At 41.2% G+C, this 18,174-nt stretch overlaps 1 protein-coding gene across 1 annotated transcript in view; it reads left to right on the forward strand.

Moving 5' to 3' along the window:
* LOC141017921 (neurexin-3b) overlaps window positions 1-18,174 on the forward strand; it is a 286,422-nt gene that overhangs the window by 81,145 nt on the left and 187,103 nt on the right. Inside the window, exons 8-9 of the mRNA XM_073492732.1 lie at window positions 686-1,124; window positions 4,522-4,905. Coding sequence (XP_073348833.1) covers window positions 686-1,124; window positions 4,522-4,905 — 823 coding nt within the window. The remainder of the gene's footprint in view (window positions 1-685; window positions 1,125-4,521; window positions 4,906-18,174) is intronic.

Consider the following 18,174-nt stretch of genomic DNA (forward strand, 5'->3'; position numbering starts at 1 on the left):
CACACTGCCCTATATACCAGAAAAGGCCTGTCTTCCTCCCCTGAAAAGAAAAAAAAGAAAAAGAAAAAAACATTAATTTTCCACCTCAATGGATTCCAATTGACAATATTCTACTCTCCTTTTCTGTGGTATTTTTCTGTATTTGACTGTAATGTGGGGCTGCTTTATACTTATGTGGATTAGTGGTTGGAGCATATTTTTCTGTGGATAAATAAGTATAATATTGGATATATTCTCACAGGGCCACACCCCTGTGGGGTTTCACCCCATGTTCATGAAGATTGCTCGTTTTGAACATTACAGGTAATGACTCTCTATCAATTTAGCCATCGCTTCTCACGCTTCACTCAGTGGGGCAGGTGTTCAATCAAACGAAAATACAGTCATGGATCTGTGTACATCTCCTTTTCATCTTGGATAAATTGAAGTTGAAATAGAAGATGACTGAGAAACAAATTGGGCTGCACACACCTTAGAAGATATTAGTTTTATCGATCCAGCTGTCCTCGGATCGGCAATATGTATTATTACTAGAGTATGATAATATTATATCACAGTTTGCAGTGGAATGCAATTAATTCCCATGGAAATAAATATTTTTCTTCTATTACTGCCCTGGTAAATTACCCCCCACAGAAAAAAGGAAGAAAAGGAAAAATTCTCAACTCTTGTATTTCTTTCTCAGGTGGTGTACAAGAACAACGACATCCGTCTGGAGCTGTCCCGCCTCGCCCGCATCGTGGACCCTAAGATGAAGCTCCAAGGTGATGTGGTCTTCAAGTGTGAAAATGTTCCCACCCTCGACCCCATCAACTTCGAGACCCCGGACTCCTACCTGGCCTTGCCGAAATGGAACACCAAGCGCGTGGGCTCCATCTCCTTTGACTTCCGAACCTCTGAACCCAACGGGTTGATACTCTTCACCCACGGCAAACCCCAGGACCGGCGGGACGCAAAGGGCCAGAAGAACAACAAGGTGGACTTCTTTGCAGTGGAGCTGCTGGATGGAGGGCTGTACCTGCTGCTGGACATGGGCTCCGGCACCATCAAGGTCAAGGCTACACAGGCAAAGGTTAATGATGGCGCCTGGCACCATGTGGACATCCAGAGAGACGGTCGCTCAGGTAAGGATGAAGGAGGGAAAACAGCTTCTACATAAATAAAAAATTTCAAGTCGTTGTTACCAACAACTAAAGTAATTCCAGAAACTTCAGCTGTGATCAGCTTGGAGTATTGGGAAGGTACTGGGGTCTCGTTATGTCACATTTTTTCATTTCTCTTTTTCACACAAGCTCAAACACATCATCAAGAAACACAACTGCTGGCTCAATTAAAAATATGTTGCCTTTGGCTATACAGTATATGAATTTATAGGCAGAGCTGTCGAGGCAAATAACAAATTGCAGGAGTTTGGAGTAATCAAACCAAGAGAAATAATGGTAAGCTCCTGTACAATATATCCTGAAGAATGACAGTATAGCTGTAGCAACTTTGTTGTATATTAGATTTATAGTTTGGGGGTATCATCATTCGTCATTTAAAATTGGAAACCTTTCAGGAAATGAATTAAAGAAATATTCACAATTGCTTTCATAATAGCAGTAATTAATGTATTGACTATTTCTTTGGGAAACTAGAAGTTAAGTCAAAAATAGGTGTAATAATAACAAATTCCAACACTCCATGCCAGTCACTGTTGTATGTTTGTAAATGCCTTACAGTGTTCATGTTGATTAATAGATATTATAGATATTAACAGATTATCATGGTCTCAAAAGATTCAATCCTACCTGGTGAGCCCCTGAAATTTCCTCATGACGTTCAAATTTATGTTTTTAATTAAAATGTCTCAACAACTATTGGATGGATTGCCATTAAATTTGGTATGGACATCATTTTTTTCATCCCACTCAGGTTGAATTGCATTACTTGGACGACCCCTTGACATTTTATCTAATGCCACATTAGTATTGTGTTCAATTTATCACTAAATACCAGGAAAACAAACAACATTTCTAATAATCCAAGCTGTTCTTTGTGTTTGCTGCTAATTGGCGAATGATAACATGTCAAACCACAAAATTAAATTGGTGAACATGATAACCCTTCCACCTGCGAGAATGTAGTGTTGTCCCTTTGATTATATTAGCATACTGCTGTTAGCACTGAGCCTAGTACAGCTCACAGATCTTCCAGCATGGCTACAGACTCTTCGTCCTTTTACTTGATAACTGGCTCAGAAGATATGTTCAAAATTGCTCAAAATTCTCAGGACAACTTTTCTATTTTACCACTTTAAAAATGATGGTTCAGTGGTTTTAATGTACTTAAATAGTTTAGGTTAATGGAATAATTATGCCATTGTAGACTCCCTGTAGATGCCCTGTCCTTATTTCAGCTTTTTCCTGCATCACAACCACAGGATGATGTAAACTTCCTCAATATATTTATTTCAGCCATGATATATTGCAGAGATGAAATCATCTCTCTCTCTAGATAGCTACTGACTCTATTTCCCCTCGCTTCCTTCCATCTGTATGTCCTCTGACCCCAAAACATGGCCAAATACACAGAGAGTATTAGAGGAAGATTATATTAGAAAAAAAGGGTTCGAAAACTTCTGTTGCCTTGAGCTGCAAACCTAACACAATCTTTGTATTAGGTGGGATCCTCCAGAGAACCTGGGGTGTGTTAGTCGGGGCTACAGCCTGTGTTATATATCAGGTTAGAGCAGCCAATTGAGCCGTGTGTCAGAGCCTGCTGCTTTGATTAATCACCGGCACAGCCCCCAGTGCGATAGCAGAGAAGAAAGTGGGATTTTCACAGGGAAAAAGAGGAATGAGACAGATATATGGATACCAGACTGAGGGATGGTTAAGAACAGGCATAATCACACTTGTGGCCTGAGTGAAATGTTAATAGAAGTTGCAAGTGAATTAACTTTCTTGTCCACAAAGAACTCAAGCTAGAATCTCTGTCTGGCTGCAAGGTGAATGTGACAAAATGAAAACTCGTATTAAGCCATCTTTAGACGAGGTACATTTTGGCTTGTGATCTTCTTTTTGCTATGTTTACTTGACCTCAGTAAGAGCTGATAGTGAGGTGAAGGTAGAGGATATATTGTTAATTAAGAGACGATCTTTAGTTAAACACGCTTTTTCTTCCTTCATAATTTACCATTTATAATAAAAGTCCCAATCTGGAGTTATTAATTAGTAGTTGTACATTCATAATTTGTTTGAATTGATGATTCGAATTATTAATATTCACTCGTTAAAACAAAACAAAACAAAACAAAAAAAAAGGTCTTAATAGTATCGGCAAACTTAAAGGTTTGCAGGTAGACCTGTCAATTATTTTTGGATGCACAAGCAGATTTGGACCTTGTAGTTTGGATGTTGGTGTTGAAATCACTCTTTTGTTTAAATTTAGATCACAGTCTTTACCTTTCAAAGATTTTTAAAAAAAAAGTATTTCTTGTAGCTCTCAGTGGAGAAAAAAGTGATGAACTGAACCATCATCAGCAGTGAAAATGTATTAAATGTGTTAAAGCTTGATTGAGTCTCGCTGAGATCACACGTAATGTCTAATGATTGTGCACGTTTGCATTACAAATGCAGTTGTAGAGGTGAATTAAAAGATATTGTGTTTCTTTGTTTTGCTTATTACCGCTCATTATCTGCTTTATTTACTTTGATACATCAAGATTAATTTTGGGTTCTATGGACGTAAAAAGATGGATGAAATATAAAATTGTCTCACGGAACATAGAAAACATTTACTGTGGGGTGTTGGTGTTGGGGCTCTTTGTGCTGAAGCTCACACAGAGACCTTGTGGTTATTTTGTGGGAGGAAAGCTTATCTTTTCCCTGACTGTCTCTTTTTCCTGCCCTCCATTCTGTAATTTTGTGACTCAAATAGAGTTCCTCTGAAGAGAGTGTTTCAAAGTTAGTGATCAGTGTAATTTTGGCTGCCAAACATAGGTTTGCACCTCCACCTCCTCAGCCCAAAATCCCAGCACAGACTCAGGCATTCTGCGCTATTTTTTGTCAGGTACTTTTACAACTTTGGTGCTCATTCTTACTGGCACCTCCAATTTGTTAGTGTTTCTGGTCGCGAAATCAGAAACCAAAACCCATCTGTCATTCTCACCTCTGTCTTCACTTTGATGAACAAAAAAGGGACCGTCAGTCTCACATTCGATTTGAAGGATCTTTTTTTTTGTCAGTTCTGAAATATCATTTTTGTTGAAGTGGCAACACTGTTAACTGAGGACAGTAAATGTCACTTGTTTTCGGTGAAGTTCCTGTTATTTCAGGAATTTAGCAGAGACTGGTAGCCAGGAAAATGTTAGACCACAGAAATAGTAGAAACAAAAAAAACAATCAACAAGAAACAAGTGATAATATCTCTCTCCACCAGCAGTTTTGTTTAAGGCATGTGATAGGAGATAACATGACATGTATAGTTTTGCAGTGTAGTGTCTGGCCAGTATTTAATAATGGATTTTTCTTCCTACAGGCATCATCTCAGTAAACAGCCGCCGTACCCCTTTCACTGCCAGCGGGGAAAATGAGATCTTGGACCTGGAGGGAGACCTTTATCTGGGTGGTCTGCCTGACAACCGGGTGGGCCTGGTGCTCCCCACAGAGCTCTGGACCGCCATGCTCAACTACGGCTACGTGGGCTGTGTGCGGGATCTGTTCATCGACGGACGCAGCAAGGACATCCGGCAGATAGCTCAGTCCCAGAATATGACCGGCATCAAGTCCTCATGTAGCAAGGTGACGGGGAAGCAGTGCGACAGCAACCCCTGCAAGAACAACGGAGCGTGTAAGGAGGGGTGGAACCGCTTCATCTGTGACTGTACTGGAACCGGCTTCTGGGATAGTACCTGCGAGAGAGGTGAGATTTCTTTCCAATCATTCTGTGCGACGACTGAGTTATGTTTCTCATAGCGGTCATTTTAAAATGTTATTGGTTTTGCCAGGAGATTTTTAAAGAGGACACAGCAGCTGTACTCCTTTATACGTGCTAAGGAATCTAATTCATCAGTGTGCCTACAGACAGTTGTGTTACTGTCTAACAATCTGTTAGTTATGAGGGAGTTACACAAAGTTGAACTGTCTTTTCTGGTTTCCTAAAGATGGTTGTAAAGGCAGTGATGTAACCGCTATCTGCTAACAATAGCTTTTCCAAGAGAGTGGACAGTGCTCTGTTTTAGCAGACAGGCAAGTGTGACTTGGGACACTTCCCTCACAATATTTATGGAAGCTTTGCTGAAAGATTTAATAGGATTTCACTTTTCTGCCAAGTGGCTTTTGAAAGGCGAAGCCTTTTTTTTTTTTTGGTGGTGAAATTGAACTTCTCTCTGCTGGTGAAATGGGCTCTCCTTGTCTGGGTTTTAAGAGCTTGGACGCATTAAGTTTTTATGAGACGGTGGAGATAGGGACACTCCGAGCAGTGGGAGAGTGTGTTATCGGACTATTGTTCAGATTGTCCTTCACTTTTTTACTATTTTACAGAGATTTTCGGGGTTCAGAAGAGGGCTTTAAGTACTTTCCAAAGAACTTGAGGTGTGTAAAGAAATGTACTTGTAGGAGGAATAATGAGGATCCAGAGAGTAGGTTGTTACAACCAGCAGTGAGTGTGAGTGTGGGAGGCCGGCTGATGATAATGTGTTGTTAATGATTAAAGATAGTGAGAGGAGAATAGGGATCAACATGTACCTTACACTGACAACGGTCTGTGAAAGAGACTATTGTATGCATTGTGAGGACTGAAACATGTCCTTCATGTGTTGTTAATGTCCCCTAAATAATTCAGCTGTATAGTACATGTTCTTTCTTCTCCGGAAAAGATGGAATTCAGAGGAAGCAGAATTTTCACAGTAGATGTTTGAAATGCTCATGTCATAAATAAAACAAGAAAAGGTGATTTTTACCTTGCAACAATGTAGAGCTCATGTCCTGTCCTTTTGTGAAAGAGCCAAACCTCCAGTGGGTGTAGTGGCTGAGGCTGTCTGATAAAGTTAACCTTGTCTTAGCCAGACTGTTTTCATCTATTTTAGTAGCAATCCCATGATGTTGTAACAGCACAAAAGGGTATAAAAGGCAGCGGTGTATTGGCTCAGAAACGCTCAAATACAATCAGTGTGCCTCGATGACCTTCTACCCACGTGAAGAAAACATCAAGTCATATGTCCCATACACTCACAGTCTCAGACTGCCGGTCCCCTTCGCTTCCTTTTCTTCTTCTGTCCTGTTCCGCGTCCTCCTACACATGGGTCTCTGAATGCTCGTACCTCTGCTCTCAGTCAGCGCTGTTGCAGCTGTTTGATTACCCAAGGGACTCCAAGTCTGCCGTGCAGTTCTGGAGCTGTAGAGCACAGCTTTAGTTGGTTGAGCATATTTTCTTCACACAGTGAAACTTGAGATGTGGCAAAATGTGCTGATGTTATCATGATCGCAAACATGCCTGTGCCTTTTAGTGTCTTCGATCAAATACTAGTTGAATTCCTCCCAGTCAGTAAGGTAGTTGTTTGGAGGTTTGTTGCTACAAATTGCAGTAGTGTTGGAAATTGTATTTGTACATTTTAGATATAATGTTAGGATTTGCCACAATTTAAGCTCACACAATGACATAACAGTTTTATAGAGCATCCTGCGGCCCTTAACTTCTATCTCGAGATGTTCTGATACCATTTTTTTGTTCCTGAACTGATACCTGGTGTATCGGCCAATAACTAGTACCAATCTGATACATGTGTTAAAACTATGTATGTATATATATCATATATATATACTTTTTATTAAGGTAAAACCACTTAAAGGTTGATCTTTTTGGCACTATCTGTCCATTGTATTTACCCTATTACCCAGCAGTTACGCAAAGGGCAGGGTGGCATTTTGGAGCAAGTAAATGAGGTGGTATACGAGGCAGCGCATAGCTTAAATTTTATTCATCCAACTATCATCTACTCTCTTGCCTTTTTCATACACTTATCAAGGACAGTGGTAAAGATGTGGACAGAGCAGCTGAGATATTATTTCCCCTCCATCTTCATATGGTTCAGGATCAGTAGTCTCTCCGGTGTGTTCTGGGTCGACTCTGTGGTCAGGCTCAAACCACCTCAACTAGAGCTCCTGTCAGAGCAAAGGCACAGCAGCTCGATACAGCAGCCCTCTCAGTTTGCTGAACCGCTCTCTTTCTCAGGTAGAGTGAGGCCAGCCGCCCCGCAGAGGAACCTCATCTCGAGCTGCTTGTGTCAGCGATCTTTTTTCCTTTTCGGTCACTACCCAAAGCGAGTGACCACAAAAAGGGTCGGAGAGAAGACGGAGCAGCAAATTGAGAGCTTTGATTTGGAGCTACCCCAGGACCATTCCCCTTCTGCAGCAATAAAAAGCCAGCTTTATTTCACTCTGGCTGTCTGCACAATCACTTGTGAACGAGTGCTCACCTGAATTTAACAGTCCACCGTTTTTCCTGCCCTCATTCTTACTGTTTGACCCACAGCTTCAAGCTGCACATGGGAGGTCACAGTCTCATAAAACCAGGCTGACAACATCATCTGCAAATAGCACAAGGTCTGGATGTTTGCAAACTAAGTTTACAAATTAGTCTGATTTCATTAGCTTCCGTATTCTCTAATGATTGCTCACATTATCGTTCAGAGAAGAATATTTTCGAAGCTAATTCTTGTCTGCTTGGAAAACAGTAGCCCTCGAGATGAAGGAATCGCTTTGATTTGAATTGTTGGGCTCGAAACGACGTGTGGTGTTTTCTTTTTTCAAAATGAATGTGCTACGCTTTGGAACCAATGGAATATTATTAGTCATGCTGGTAGAATAGTTTATTTTCCTTCTCCTCGATGCTTTTAAGCAGCCCCTGGAGCTCCCTAGTGACAATATCAAACAACCACTGAGATGTATTCACACTTGGCGCTCGCTATTGATCTCAAATACGCTATACGGTACAACAGAGAATTGTGCTTGTACGATGAGACAAGGGGTGAAATGATAGAGATCAGCCCTCTCCCAGGGAGTGTAACAAAGGTTATGCATTTACATTACAATGATTGGCCTTTGCTGGTGACTTTCTGCAGCAATGTAAATAAGCTCTTTTGTCTGTTTTTTTGTTCAAAGCAGTTTGTTGACATCGGCCGCACTTGTTTGTGATATTATTTAATTCAAATAGATTTCTTTGGGAGGCATCAGAAGTATTTGTTACGTTGCATAAGTACTTCCATCTTTGAACTCCTCAAGTCAGAGACGTCTCGTATCAGCAAAACCAAAATCTATGTACACTTGGTGGCCACTGTATTAGTTACAACTGCACATTATACTCATGAGACAGCATACAATTGTTAGTTCCACTTTATTTTGGTAAATATCAAGTGAGATGATAATAATTAATAATAATAAACTTTTATATAGCACCTTTAAAACCAGAGTTTACAAAATGGTTTGACAAACAAGCAAAAGCAGGAAACTCAGACAATGTTACAGAATCAACACTCAACAGTCAGGCCAAACACAAGGAAGTCTTGTCTAAAGTTAAAACAGTTCAACAGCTCACACCCCATTCAGGCACGTTTTAGCCCTCACTGGTGTATCATTGTGTATTTATTCCACTTTGAGAAAACACCCAGACCTCGCGGAGGTCGTTTCAGCACATTTAGCGCTCGCGATAATTTTGGAACTCATTTAATGGAATGATCAGAATTGAAAGTCTCGGGATGATTTCATCACATTTGTATTTAACAGAGCGCATTGTTGTGTGTAATTTCCTTTTTTCCACTGGGAGCTACAAAAAGCGAACCGTTTTCTCGCCCTGTTTACCAGGACGAAAATACAACCTGACAGATATTTTAGACTGTTTGAGGAGATCAAAGATCGTACCAGGCGACAACTAACAGACAACAGTGCTCCTGTCTGCTCTGCTTTCTACCCGTTATCTGTGCCAGGTTTAGCAGACAGATCATTTCTGCCTCTTATCTCCTGTTTGTCTGTGTGTTTTTTTTCTCTGTTTTTACTCGTCTCTTTTCACTCGTTCGCCTTGAAATCCCTCCCTATATTTTACTTTCTACATCTCCATATTTACCACTCTGCCTCCCTCTTTCTCTATCTTTTACACACACACACGCACAGATATGTTGATTTATGTCACATTCATTAACCCTAACCCTCACACAGTGGTCTCCCTACATGACTTCCAGGGTTGTCAGTTCACTGTACTGTTCCTACACATAACTTTCTCTCTTGCAATCGGGGATCATGAAGCCGTTGTGGTTTGCACACTACATGACTAATCCGTGACAGGGGGTTTTATCACGAAAATAAATGTGAGAAGTGACACAGAAAATGACATGATACCATGCTCCGATGGGATATCTGTCTTCCACAATGGATGTCTGCATAAAACAATTATTTTTTTGTAGCCATGTTGCAGTTATTGTCGTGTTGCATGTGGTTTCTCCCCCAATCCAATTTGCTCTCATATGCTGTAGCTTGTTGCACGGCCTTATTAAGTCTCCGACACAACTGCACACTTAGCCTGATTGATATCTTTCTGGAATCTTTGAAGCATCAGTGAGCTCTTGGCGAGCTCTCAGATCGTGTCTTTGAACAGTTCACAAAAGCAAGCTCTAATTTGCCTTTGACAGTGAGTGGAAAATTATGGCTAGAATCCTGTAGTGTGAACGTGCCATAACCTTAACTTTACCCTTACCCTACCCTAACCACTGACCCAAGACCTATGAATGAGCTTTTTCCCAATTGGGGTCTCAGCTTGTGTCCCCAGTTGAAGTAGCCGTCGCAATTAACTGTTGTTTAGTCTAAATGTGTCCCCAAAAGCCGGCTTAGTAAGAAACTCTCTCTCTCTCTCACTCACACACACACACAAACACACACACACACACACAGTCCCTGGCATGTCTTCTTTAACCCAGCCCATGAGGCTTGACAGCACCTGTGATCAGAGGTCTGCTGTGGTATCACGCAAACAGATGTAGTGTCAGCATGGGAGCCAGCCGCTGTCTGTGTGTCTGTGTGTGTGTTATGAACATGTGCACACACTGAATATGATGTATAAATATCATCACTCTATCATCATTTGCTGTTGGTATATGACCATATGTTTCAGTGTCTGCTCCGTGTATATCTTTACATCTATTCACATGATCAGCCTTGTTATGACCTCTAACGCTTGGGTTTGAGTGTGTATTCATACCTTTCGGGCAGTGCCAATGCCCCATGCAAGTATATGATACCGGGGCCCTGGCCCTGATAGACCCCTCTGCTCCAGGTTGTGACCGGGAGCGTAGCCCTGCCAAAATCTCCGTCCACCTGTGATCTGTATTCAAATAGGGCAGCTTGGCTCGGCGCAGCCCCGACAGGCACACGTGGCGACGAGGAGAGAGAAGCTGCCTGCTTAAAATACAACACTGGGCACATGTTTTCACATGGTTTGAGGGAAAATCGTTGCCCTTGCACACTGCTGTCCTTAGAATGATAGGGCTTGTGGAATTGATATGTTATTTCTTTATTTCTGTAACCTGTTTTTACTGTCTTCTGCTGTGCCAGCTTTAATCATTGCTAACGTGTGAGAAGGTTTGCGTGTGTCAGCACTCCCATCTGCGTGGGATGTGTCTAATTGGGTTGAATCAGGCATACAGGTTTAGTTCGGTACAGTACTTTAAAAAGTGATGCTAGAAAAATGATTTTCTTCTCAGATAGCCTACAGTCAGATTCACAGAAAGCAAAGAGAAAGGAAATCATTACCCTCCTGTAATGATAATGTTTCAAGATGGGCTTTGTCCTCTCTCTCGTCTTTGGGAGGCAGCTCCAGGCTTTATTCCTTTTTGATTGTTACATTCCATTACATGAAAAGGTTACCCAAATGTTATTCCCCATAAGGAAAACTCAAGTACAACAGATAATTCAGGTCGTATTTGAGTCTAACTTGTGAGTGCTGACATTAATTCAAGTCTACAGGGAGGTATATTTGATGTCATCCACTGACTCTGCCAAGAGATGGGAATTCATGCGCGCTGCTTCGATTCGGCAAGCTAGTCACTCACTCAAACAGTCAGTCGGTTAGTCCGGCTTTGTGTTTGTAAACTGCATGTGGGTCTATTTGTGTGGGTGTGGGAGGGAAGCTTTCAGGGAGCCGGGGTGTTGCTGACAGTCGCGTGTTGCAGAGTGCTGTGCAGCTGATAAAGTAGCCCAGTTAATCAGGTAAATAGGCCTGTAATGAAGTGTGTTTGTCTGACGGTGTGCCAGCCCAGCGCCAAGCGGTCCCACTGAGACTCTCCTCTTTCCGTCTTTCCGCTGCAACTACACACACTAACACACACGCACACACAGAATCAGACTCGGCTACACAGTCATGGTGTGCACACACCAATCCACTAGAGACAGATTGGATTGTGTCTAATGCATATTGCATTTTCTCTGACAAGATGCCACCGCCCAAATACAGTAAGTGCTTGTGTTTTCCCCACTGTCACTGGAGAGGTGCGGTGATGGCTCCAGGCCTGAGCTGATGGCTGGAAGTGTGTCCACACCACAGATCGGTGGTGACATCACTCATTATAGTGCTGGCCTCCTCTTTCGTAATGCTTTTACTGGAGGCAGTGCAGTGCTTTACCATCCGTTGACTGATTCACTGTTTTATTTGTATAATTTGCATCACAATTATCTATATGATTGATGATTTATATGTTTATTGATTATAAAGATTATGAGGGTCCTCATGTTAACATTTAGACATTTTTTGTGCATATCATTATATTTCTGTCTGAGCTCATACATGCTTCAATTGCATCAAACAAATTGGTTCACGCAAAGATAGAAACACCAGAACACACACACACACACACACACACACACACACACACACACACACACCATGCAATTACTTGCTCATTCTGGGTGATGTTTATTTGAAGTGGCAGTGAAATAATAGGTTGCCACATGGCTTTTTCAGTTTAATCATAGGTAATGATGGCAGAACAGAAATTGGATGACATTGACGCTCACCACCTTCCTACAGGGGATCTTGTGACCTGAATAAAACATTATACACCTTTTTTTCCTTGAAAAGTAAAGAAAATGCTTTATTTTGCAGATGATGTACTAATAATTTGTTGTGGATGTAGTCGTTCATGTTGCTAACCTCACAGGACTAACAGCACCTTACCATTTCAACAAGCTGTCACCAATGGTCTGTAATTTGCTACAGTCTACGATTAGTTTCTACTTTGGCTGCCATAATTATTGTGCTGTTGTTGTTCACAATGATTTTTCTATTCTTTGCATAATTGAAAAGTATGGGGGGGGATTACTTGAATAAGGGCAGAATTATGAAAAACAATATTCCAAGTCCACGGCATCTCTCAACACTCCATCTCTACACCCAAATTGATAACCTATTAATAATTTTTTTTAAATAATTTCCAGACTCATTTGTATTCATTTATGCTAAAAGACAGTTCCAACAGTGTGTGAGTGGCATAATACAAATGCTTGTCTAAATCTGTTCTCCACCCACAGCGATCAAAATCTTGATCTCGTTGAAAGTCTATCTTGATCTTGGAGCTTTATGCGTAGCTGGCAGGCTGCCTTTGTGAGAATAATTTCTTAAAGTCAAGTATCAATTACTGCCACATGTGATTTCCATTGCACATGTCAAACTAGACCTCCGGACGTGTACTGTATTTTGTACATGGTTCTTATTCAGAGCATTGCAAAACTTAACAAAATTTTAAACAGCAGCAATTTAAAGAGACTAGTCAATCTTAAATAAACATAAAAAACTTGAAACCTCACCTCTTTTTTAAATGGTGGGTAAGAGTTTACGATAGCTGTGATAGATAAATGTAAATTTATATTTCATTAAACTTTAGTTAATAGTTATTTTGCTGCTTCACTGCTAAACCATTTATTAAGCGATGACGTAATGAAAGTAATGCAACTAATAGCCAGTAATTTACTGTAAATGTACAAATATATTTAACAGTGTGCATACGATGTTGTGTTCACATGAAAGGAGACATTAAAAATGCAGGTCTGAGCTGATCTCTGTGTGTCTCACCCAATCTCACCCTGGGGTTGAGGGGTTTAGCATTTTCAAGGTTCACTCACTTAGCTTTTTCTGATAACAAGTGAGCAATACCGTTGTTCCAGTGTGTTTATCCCCAAGTTAAAATCAAAACCTCCTCCACACTGATATTTTTAGTTCGCCTGAAAGCTAAACCTGGCTACAATTACATCTGGTTAAACAGTCTAATTTAAGCTATTAGTTAGCCTTACCATGTAACAATCTGCAGAAAACTAAAATGCCATGCTGGTATCACATAATCCTTATTTGTGATGAAGGAATGTAGTACAATATTTACAGAACCAGTGAATGGCAGTCAGGGCTTAAGAGGCATTGGTTTAGTATCTTGACTTTTAGTCCCTAATATGTTCAGAGCTCCAAAAGTTCTGCAATCTACCTTTTTGTTGTGTCTTTCATTAGACCTTCTCTGTCCAGTAATCACATCCCCGGTGTGTATCGCAGGCTTTTCTATTGCAATTTTTTCCAAGCCAAAGCTAAGATAAGATTTTCTGACCTCAGACAGCTTCTCTAAAGCCAAAAATGAGATTATGCATCTAATTTAAAAGTATTTTCAGCATGACAAGTAAACAAAACTTAATGTGTAAAATTGCTGGTGTGTCCCTTCAGCCTTCAACATTTCATAAAGCTGTAGAGCATGCCTGCCATTGCAATTCTTTCACAGGTTGTTAATTATTTTTGATGTTTTGCTTTCAACCATAAACCAGTCAGGAAATGGTTTTCTCCGTAGTTTATCCTTGGAAAAATATATTTTTTTTTTTCGTGGCATTTTTTGTGGTTGTGTAAGTGGCTGGCCTTGTACAGTTATCATCCATGAGCCAGAAATGCTTTTATGATTATAAAAAGGAAGAATTAGTGACTGACTGTGGCTTTGTCTCCAAGGTCATATTTCTGTATGGCAGGATGAGTTGATGCATGCACGGTAAAGCTCCTGTATGACAATTTGCTTTGAATAAAAGAACATCACTTCAGTCCCGAAGCTGTCTGAGTACACGCACCATAGCCACTCACCTTTCAGCAGTTTTTCTCTACTTTTTTTCAGCTTAGCTGTTGGCACTTGGAGAAAGCCATTGTTGCTGAATGAGATAGAAGTACAACTTGAGTTTTCCAGATTCTTTCCCTGTGTTATCATAAAGATATCCACCCAGAGAAGGAGGGGTGAGGAAGCCTTTAGAAGCTCATGATTAAGCATTCGGCGCTCCCTTTAGCTCTGTCACTAGGAGTGAAAATGGTTTCTCCCTCGCTACCAGACAGCTGAATTTGTAGACCAAATTCTTGTGTTTGAGTTTCTGCCTTTGGTTCCCTTTTTTCCTTTAAGGAAGGATAACAGTTTTAAAGATCCAACGCACATCTCTGACCCTTCTAACTCCTTTTAACCTTCGTCTTGCTCTCGCCCTTGCCTCTTCCCAGCCCTGCTTCTCACCATAAATGGGTGATAAGCACCTTTGCTGGGACATTTATCTCCACAGACAGAGAAAATGACACTTCAAGGTCTGCCCTTACTAACAGGCCAGCGCTCACATACACACACAGGACAAACGGGGGTGGAGGGTGTAAAATGGAGGATGGGAAAGACGAGGAAGATGGAGAGAAGAGAATGAAAATCCAAAAAGGGGGGGGGTAGGTTATTGAAGAAGACGGCAAATTAAGAATGGAGACAGATGAGGGTGAGGAATTAGCCGGAGAAGAATGGTTGAACAATCAGGCTTGTAATGGAGGACAGTGGATTTTAAAGCATGTGATATATAGACTTTCAATCCTGTATTTGACAGCAGTATGTCACCTTTAAAAGTGCTTTTACTTCATTCTCGGCTTCATTTGCAAAATTGTTTCTTGCTTGATTACCTATAAATTTCCATCTTTTTAAGTATAATCATTTAAAAATGCATGTAAAGATTAAACTACACCTCCTTTCTTTGATTTTTTTCCCAGCTTTAAAGTGTATGCAGACCGACAGTAAAAGCCTGCTAGCTCTGGACGTGTTCACTGATTCACATCATTTAGCACATGAAGCCTCTGTGATACATCTGTGAGACACTGCAGGTGGTAGATTTGAAGCATCAGCGGCAGCTGCACCTGCAGCTCACCATAATGTTACCATATCATACTCATTTTAGAGTGATAATATTGTGTCTACAACTGTTAGCGACCAGTGAGACCATATTATCTATGCCATATTTTATCTGTTCATCATATGTGCACATGCAGTATGATAAATCATCTGTCTCGCCTCCTCCTTTGGGGTGTAACTAACAAGGATACCACATGATTGACAGGCCTATACCTCCAGAAAAATAAAAAAGAATAAGAATATGTCATATCTCTAGCTGAATGATGAATATAGTATATTTCCACAGGGAAAAAAACAATATATTTTTAAGTCCTTGTGTCATGAAAGGTGTCAGCAGTCACTGTGACGCCAGAAACTGTTTGACTAAGTTTAGAACAGATGTGTCAAGGTGAGCTGACACACGGCTTGAAATTTTTAGTGCATGCTGCGACGCTTGAAACAATAAGTGTATGTCAGAACACTCACACCTGGTCCTTCCTGTGGATTCTGTCTCAAGTTTGTAAAGAAAATTGCTCATTTTCAAGAGATTTCCACAATAGCCAATGTCAAAATGGATGAAGCCCTAAAATGCATTGTCAAATTATACAGAGTGCTCTTTAGAATAAAATCAAAATTCAAGAAAAATTACAGTCAGGGTACAGTCAAGTGAATGTGTTAAGTGATTTTGGTTGTCGCGTGACTTTTCCTTCCTTTCCTTTTTATTTTTCCTCAGTTTATGATGCATAGCTGCACAGATACACACCTAAGCCTAACTGCTGAGATTTTGTGTGCCTGCATGTGTGTGTGTTCGACTTGTTTTGCAGTTTTGCAGCCTAGGGAAGCATGCTAAATTAATCCGATTTCATTCGAAGCCGAAACGTGCTTGTATTGTACTGGGTGTAGAAAATGCCCGGGCCTGCGTTTTCTTTTTCTTTTTTATTTCTGTATCTCCCAGTCCCAAAAAACGAAAAACAGACCCCTCCATTCACTCCTCATCTCAGCTTTGTTCCATTTGTCTTTTAATGTTTATCTCCTTCCCGCTGTTGTTGAATAATCGTTGAATAATCGTTGAATTGAGCAGAATAATGACTTTGGTATCTTTCGCATTATCAAGCGTGTCGCATGTTTTTTCCAACCGAGTTCATGGGTTCGGCTATGGGCACAATGCTGCACTGGGACTGATGGAATGGCTCTTTTTTTCCCAGCTCCTAATTTTACTATCCTCTTATTCTTTCCCTCTACATTTGCTGAGATGATGGTTTTGCAGAGATGAGGTCCTAAGTGATTGGAGGTCATGTAGATTGAATTTTAATTCTCGTGGATGCCAGCTGTGGTAATTTCCCTGAGCACATGCAGGAGAAGAAATGCAGAGTGAAATGTCCTCTCCTCTCCTCTCCTACTGAGGAGATTTAAGTTGCCATCAAAGATGGTGTTTCCTGCCTCCAGGCGCCAGAAGATAGACTCACGGCGAGCTGACAGTCGTCCCCTGTGCTGGAACAGTATGCCGGTAATGCCTGATGCAACTCGACTCCACACATTCACACTGTGCGTAAACGAAAGGAACAACAAAAGGCTGATGTAGTTGATAGACGGAGCAGGAGAAGGAGAGAAAGGAGTACAAACTGTTGACTGAATTGTTAAAAATGCCAGAGAGGCAGCGGCAGAGAGGCAGACATTTGTTTGACAATGTTTACCCGGGAGAAGAACAGATCCTCCTGCACTTTAAAACGATCTGTTCGTTTCCGCTTTTTCGCTGCTTAGAACATTATGCTGTTGCTCCCTAATCCCCATTTGTAATTAAATGTGTGCTTAGGAGCTGTGCTGGGTTATGTAAACCCTGACTCTCATTGTGGCACACTATGCAGAAAAAGGGAGGATGGGAATGTGCGGCATCCATCTTCTCCTGCTTTCTGCGTCTGATTGCATTCTCTTTTCTTGTCTTTCTTTCCCTCCAACACACGAACACTCGCACGCAAACTCTCACTCTCCTTTCGCTCTGTGTGGTTTTTCCCGTTCGCCCTCACACACACTGTGCAAAAGAGGGAGAGAGAGAGAGAACACTTAGAGGAAATCAAGCCTTCAGTGTTCGGCCATCTGAGAAATTGACAAGTCTCCAGACCTCTCAAGGCAGCAGGGAGGAAGGTTCCCAGTGAAGCTAACAGATTTTTAAGATAAAAAAGATGGAAAGGCAGAATACCCCTTTTGCTGGAGGTGGTACCTTACACTCTCTGGGGTTTACAGTAGTATCCAGGATTGCATGTTTTACTAAGTAGCATGAATTAGCATTTTCTAATAGTATTTTCATGCATCAAGAGACACTCTGGTAACCTGCCATGTGTGTTTTTCTAATATAATATTCAAAGACTGAGTCGACCCTGTTTAATATCATGTCAGTTATGTTTACAGTTACTTAATTTGCTTTCCCCCCTAGGTTCACCTTAACCTTCTACTTATTAAATTCATCGCCTTTTGGTCTCATGTTCCGCCTGCTTACGCATTGTTTTCTCATTGTGCAGTTTGTTTTTTTTTGGTCACCTTTAGACGTCTCCTTCTCTCCTCCTTTTCTGTCCCTCGCTCCTGTTACCACCCTGTTCATCTCCCCAATAGCTCAAATGAGAGGCTGGTGTCGACAGCAGCTGGCTGTGTTTGACTTTGCTGCCCCCTGATGGTGCTGTGGTTCACCGGTTGGGCGTACATGCAGGTGTGCATACTGCATATTTGTTTCTCATATCTGTTTGAGGGTTACGGATAGTTTGTTGAAAGTTCATGAGGCAAAACTCGTTACAGCTTAACATACAACCAGTGATTTTTATGCCATCCGACTACAAACACCCGTTGTGTCAGACTGAGCCTCAGGCAGCTACAGGAGAAGCTTTTCCTCCTTCGCTTCCCCTCCAGAGTCCGGTAAAGGTAGCTACTGTATATTTAATTTGCATACTCAGGTGGTTCAAACGCTGAACAGGCGGTACAGCTCAGTATACCAGATGTGGAGGAGTTGTACAGCA

This window comes from Pagrus major, chromosome 22, assembly GCF_040436345.1.
Source record: "Pagrus major chromosome 22, Pma_NU_1.0".
In the NCBI taxonomy this organism is placed as follows: Eukaryota; Metazoa; Chordata; class Actinopteri; order Spariformes; family Sparidae; genus Pagrus; species Pagrus major.